The following is a 5,000-nucleotide window of genomic DNA, read 5'->3' as shown; positions in this document are numbered from 1 at the left end:
GTGTGTGTGTGTGTGTGTGTGTGTGTGTGTGTGTGTCTGTGTGTCTGTCTGTCTGTGTGTCTGTGTGTCTGTCTGTCTGTGTGTCTGTCTGTCTGTGTGTCTGTCTGTCTGTGTGTCTGTCTGTGTGTGTGTGTGTGTGTGTGTTGGTACACACTGCTCTGGATCTCTTAAAACCTCTGTACCACTTGAACCTGCCTATTCCCCGCGGATTCGTGTGTTTGCGTAGCAGATAGGAATCAGAACACCGACGTGTCTGCGCCATCTCGGTCACGCGTATCGCGTTCACCCTCGTCATCATTGAGCGCCATTGTATTCAAATGAGGCGTGAAGCGCTCGAGACACGCAGGCCGCGGAGAGGGAAAGTCCTCGTGGTGCCTTCTGGGAAATGGAGAGCACTGCCTCATGTTCAGCAGCTGTGGGGAAGAGCAGAGGGGGGAGGAGGGAGAGAGTGAACAATGGGGTCGGGGCGTGTGCCAGAGCAGGGCCATGTCGTACACACACACACACACACACACACACACACACACACACACACACACACAAATATACACACACGCGCGCAGTCAGTGCGAAGGTGGAGATGAATTATCTGGAAATTTTTGGAGAGTCTGAAACTGTCTGCTGATTGGTGCATTTGAATGTAACCCTTTCATTTCCTTTTTTTTTTTTTTACATTTTAAATGAAAATACATTTTTGTAAACATGGTTTTATATATATAATATGAATAATGGATAATTTTCAAAAAACTTGAAGAATATAATTTCTGTAAATAATTAAAGATTATATAAAGACTTTTTTATTGTATCATCTCAGGTCAGGTATAATGTTATAAGGTATAACTTTTTTTTATTTTAAAGAAGAGTGGAAGCTGGCATACTTTTTTATATAAATAATAAAATAAGCCTCCAACATTTATTTATATATATATATATATATGAAATAAAATAAAGGTCCAACACTACAAAGTGATTTTGCCAAAAGTATTGGGACACCCGACTTTTCAAACCCCAAATAGTTACACTTAACTTAACAATTAATAATAAGGCACACAATTGTACAAGGACGTCTTTTGGAACTAGGAGACCACCCCAGGAACCTCCTCACCTTCATCACTACTTGACTTTACTCACACCCTTGTGGCTGAATGAACCTCCACAAACTCGAGTGAAGCAGCTTTAGTCCTTATAGTGTATAGAGAATGAAACAGTAAAGTAGAGGATCAGTCGGGAGAGAAACTGAGGAGTTGTTGTGATTACCTGCTGCCCCGATCTATTTTGGGAGAAGTTCTCACTATGATACAATAGGTACAGGAACTCCCTGTGTCCAACACACACACTCTGAGGAGGGGTTTTCTGTTTGGGGAAATAGAATTCTTTTTTATTCCTTTTCTACTTCTTTCTGAACGTGTGTGTGTGTGTGTGTGTGCGTGCAGAATAACTAACGCCGTTTCTCCGTCTCCTCTCTACAGGTGTAAAAAATGGGGAATCCCCATCGAAAAGATCTACAACAAGACTCAGCGGGAGAAGTTCGCCTGGGCCATCGACATGGCCGACAATGATTACCAGTTCTGAAGTGAGGAAAGAGAAACAGCAGCGTATTTCGTTTTCATGAGGGTTCAGCATTTATCCGTCGACTCCGCCCCGCGTCCCAACGGGTTCCAGCGACGCGCGGGAAAAAACTAGACTTTTTAAATCCAAACTCACAATTCGGCTGATAAAATGTTTCAATCCAAGTCCTGAGCGTGGAACCCTGAGGAGATCCACCACCACCACCATGTCGCTCCGATACGTGCGCGCACACACACACACACACACACACACACACACACACACACACACACACACGGCTTTCCACATGCTTTCTGGGTTTTTAAGTGTTGAGTCGTAGGTTTTAGTCGCCGGATTTATCGATGAATTCTATATTTTAATATAAGAAATGAAATTGTTTTAAGAGAAGAGGAACGCCGGGAACCGAGCTACGGAAAGCCATCTGTGAAAGACTCCAGACACGATCGTGTGTGTGTGTGTGTGTGTGTGTGTGTGTGTGTGTGTGTGTGTGTGTGTTTTATTTTGGTTTTTTGTTTGTTTTAACTCCAGCAAGATGTAGACGTCAATCATGTACTCAAAAGCGTCGTCTGAGGGATGCACCAATCCACTGTTTTTTTTGTTTTGTTTTGTTTTTCATCACACTCTGAGGATCGTCATGGAAACAACACTGAGCCGCCTTTTTTTTTTTTTTTTTTTTTTTTTTAAATCCTTTCCTTAGTTGGGTCACTGAGCCAGAACGAGATCTCGACCTGAGGAATCTCCAGACACATTTTATTTAAAATAATTGGAAAACATTTTTATGTCCTATTAATGATTATCGAATAGAAATTTTATTTAATTCCTTTTTAAATCAAAAGAAACAAAACAATTGACGAGACCCTTTTACATGAGTACTGTACTGTGTTTGGAGTTACTATCGAATGAATTTGCATTAATTTACAGTAAATTAAACACTTGTGCTTTTTCTTTTTAGTGTGTGTATATAATATATATATAGATATATAATCAATAAAATCCAGGAATTTTTTTCTTTATTTCTTTTAATTAAAAAAAAACTAACAGCTTACCTTTTTTTGTCCAAATAATTAATCCAATAGAATTTATATTAAACTGTAAATGCAGGCGAATTGATTCTTGATTCATTCCTCTGATGCGTCTCGCAAATTCTTTTTTAGCAAATAATTTTTTGTAAATTTTTTTTTTTTTTTTTTTATATAAAAAAAAAAAAAAGCGCACCGTGCGCCCCCACTACACACACACACACACACACACACACACAATCTGTTGTCCTTTTGGTTCCCACTCTGGATCGGTTTGAGGGGAAAATAATTCTCAATCCATGATATCAGATTGGTGCATCCCCTTTTTTTTTTTTTTTTTTTTTTTTTTTTTTTTTTTTTTTTAAATATATATATAATTTTTTTCTGTTTCTATCAGGGATGTACATTTCATTATTTTAATTTGAGATTTTTTTTTTTTTTTGCAAATATGTGAAAGTGGCGAATTTCGTGTTCACGCTGATGTAGTGAATTAAATTTTTTTTTTTTTTCCTGGATTTATTTTTTTATTTCTGTGCAGAATGTTTTGTGGGCTTTTTGTCCTTTATTCCCTCTCAGTACGCTTGCAACACTTTTTACTTGAACCATGGCTGTGTGAGACAGACACACACACACACACACACACACACACACACACACACACACACACACACACACGAACGATCCTATTAACATGAAGAACTGGTTTCTCTATATATGTGAGATGCAATTTTTTTTTTTTTTTGCCAAATGAATAGAGATGTGTATGAAATACGGTGTACATGCGGAAGATCATCTTCTTTGTAAAGAATTAGGAACAAAAAGTAAAAAAAAAAAAAGTGTCCGAAGTTAACTTTTTCAATGTGAGGCTCTCTGCACTTATTTATAGCTGTTAGAAAGTGTGCTAAAGCTAACTTCAACATTTTTACCACATTTAGCCTTAAACAATCATGTTTTATTCTTTTCTCTTTTTTTTTAATATTGGTTTATTTTACAAAATAATGAAATCATGCCACTTTTTTTTCCTCCCCCTTTTTCTCTTCTTTTGTTTCACATCCTTGCGTTCATCCTGACGTCTTGCTTTTGTGTATTTTCTGTTTTAAGAATTTAAATAAACTTTGTATTGCAATAATTTCCCTGGTGTTTTTTTTTTGTTTGTTTTTTTTTTAAATCCAGTCCAGATGTGTGCTGGGGTGTTCGCGTTATAACGCACACAATCCATAAACAGTGTCGTGTGTTTCCAACATTTAAAAACAAATTAAAAATCGAAGCTTTCCTAAAGCCGCTTATAAATATGTATGAGTATGTAAATGAGGACACACCCCCTCCATCCCAAACCGCTCTTACTGACCTAATTAATTCGTCTCGTGGCGGAAAAACAAAAAGTTCTCACACTGGAGACTTTCAAGGAATGTAAAGCAGGTCGTTTTGCCCGTTGCTATAGAAACGGTGACTCGATGCATTCGAACAAATTTGTGCAACTGTAATGGAAAACGAAATAGACGGCTTTTGACCAATCAGAATCCAGAAGTGAGTCCACCATTGAAGGTGTGCATGTATATGCATTAATCAATTAATCAATCAGAATTGTGCTTCCGGGTGATTTCGAGGTCTTGAACACAAAAACCACAACAGGTGCGAGAGTCTCGAAAATGTGGCTGCAGTCCAGACTTTCTTCATCATCGAGCAGATCAACAGGCAGGAGATGATGCAGATGGAAAGCATTTCTTTTTCACTCTGATCTTCAGGTTTTTTTTCTCTCTCTCTCTCTCTCTCTCTCTCTCTCTCTCTCTCTGTCTCACTCATCTGCTCGAGTTTCTGGTGCTCCGTTTGTTTGCATATCCGTCGCTGCACTCGAGTGAAGACGTGAGCAGAGTGAAGACGTGAGCAGACTGCGTTCTTTTCCTGTGCAGGTTCCTCGGTGCACTTTTTTTTTCTTGCAAACGTTTTTCATGAGAAGCAAAAAAGCCAAACCGCAACCGCTGCAGCTCTTCAGGGTGAAGTGAGTTTCTGCAGAGATGCATGGACGTGCCACAGAGAACACGGATCACTCGCTCACCTTATAAGGTGCCGTGGAGCTGCAGAGAAGCACCAGCGTTTTCCTGCTCTGCTGATTTCACACTCAATTTGTACCGTAGTCTGGATTCCGATTGGTCAGAAGATTCCTTTTCACTCAGTGTATCAGTTCAGTACATTTATTTGTGTCAAATCTGGAGTTCTGTTTTTCTTCTTTGGAATGGTTGCCTCCACTCTTCTCAAGATGTTCCACCAGATTTTTGTGCTCATTCAGCCAAAAAAAAAAAAAAGGTTTTAGGAGGCCTGGAGTGCAGTCAGCGTTCACATTCTCAAACATGTTCAACAGATTTTAGAGCTTTATAGCAGGAGATCTTTCACTTCTTCCAACCCATGGAAAGC

At 39.0% G+C, this 5,000-nt stretch overlaps 1 protein-coding gene across 2 annotated transcripts in view; it reads left to right on the top strand.

The window, feature by feature from the left end:
* top1b (DNA topoisomerase Ib) overlaps positions 1 to 2,945 on the top strand; it is a 19,264-nt gene extending 16,319 nt beyond the window's left edge. For both annotated transcript variants that reach the window (XM_046870205.1, XM_046870204.1), the window contains exon 21: positions 1,470 to 2,945. In XM_046870205.1, coding sequence (XP_046726161.1) covers positions 1,470 to 1,572 — 103 coding nt within the window. In that variant the 3' untranslated portion in view covers positions 1,573 to 2,945. The remainder of the gene's footprint in view (positions 1 to 1,469) is intronic.
* Positions 2,946 to 5,000: the final 2,055 nt, after the last annotated feature.

The sequence above is a fragment of the Silurus meridionalis genome, chromosome 16 (genome assembly GCF_014805685.1).
Source record: "Silurus meridionalis isolate SWU-2019-XX chromosome 16, ASM1480568v1, whole genome shotgun sequence".
Classification (NCBI taxonomy): Eukaryota; Metazoa; Chordata; class Actinopteri; order Siluriformes; family Siluridae; genus Silurus; species Silurus meridionalis.
This window is presented reverse-complemented; position numbering and strand designations above follow the sequence as displayed.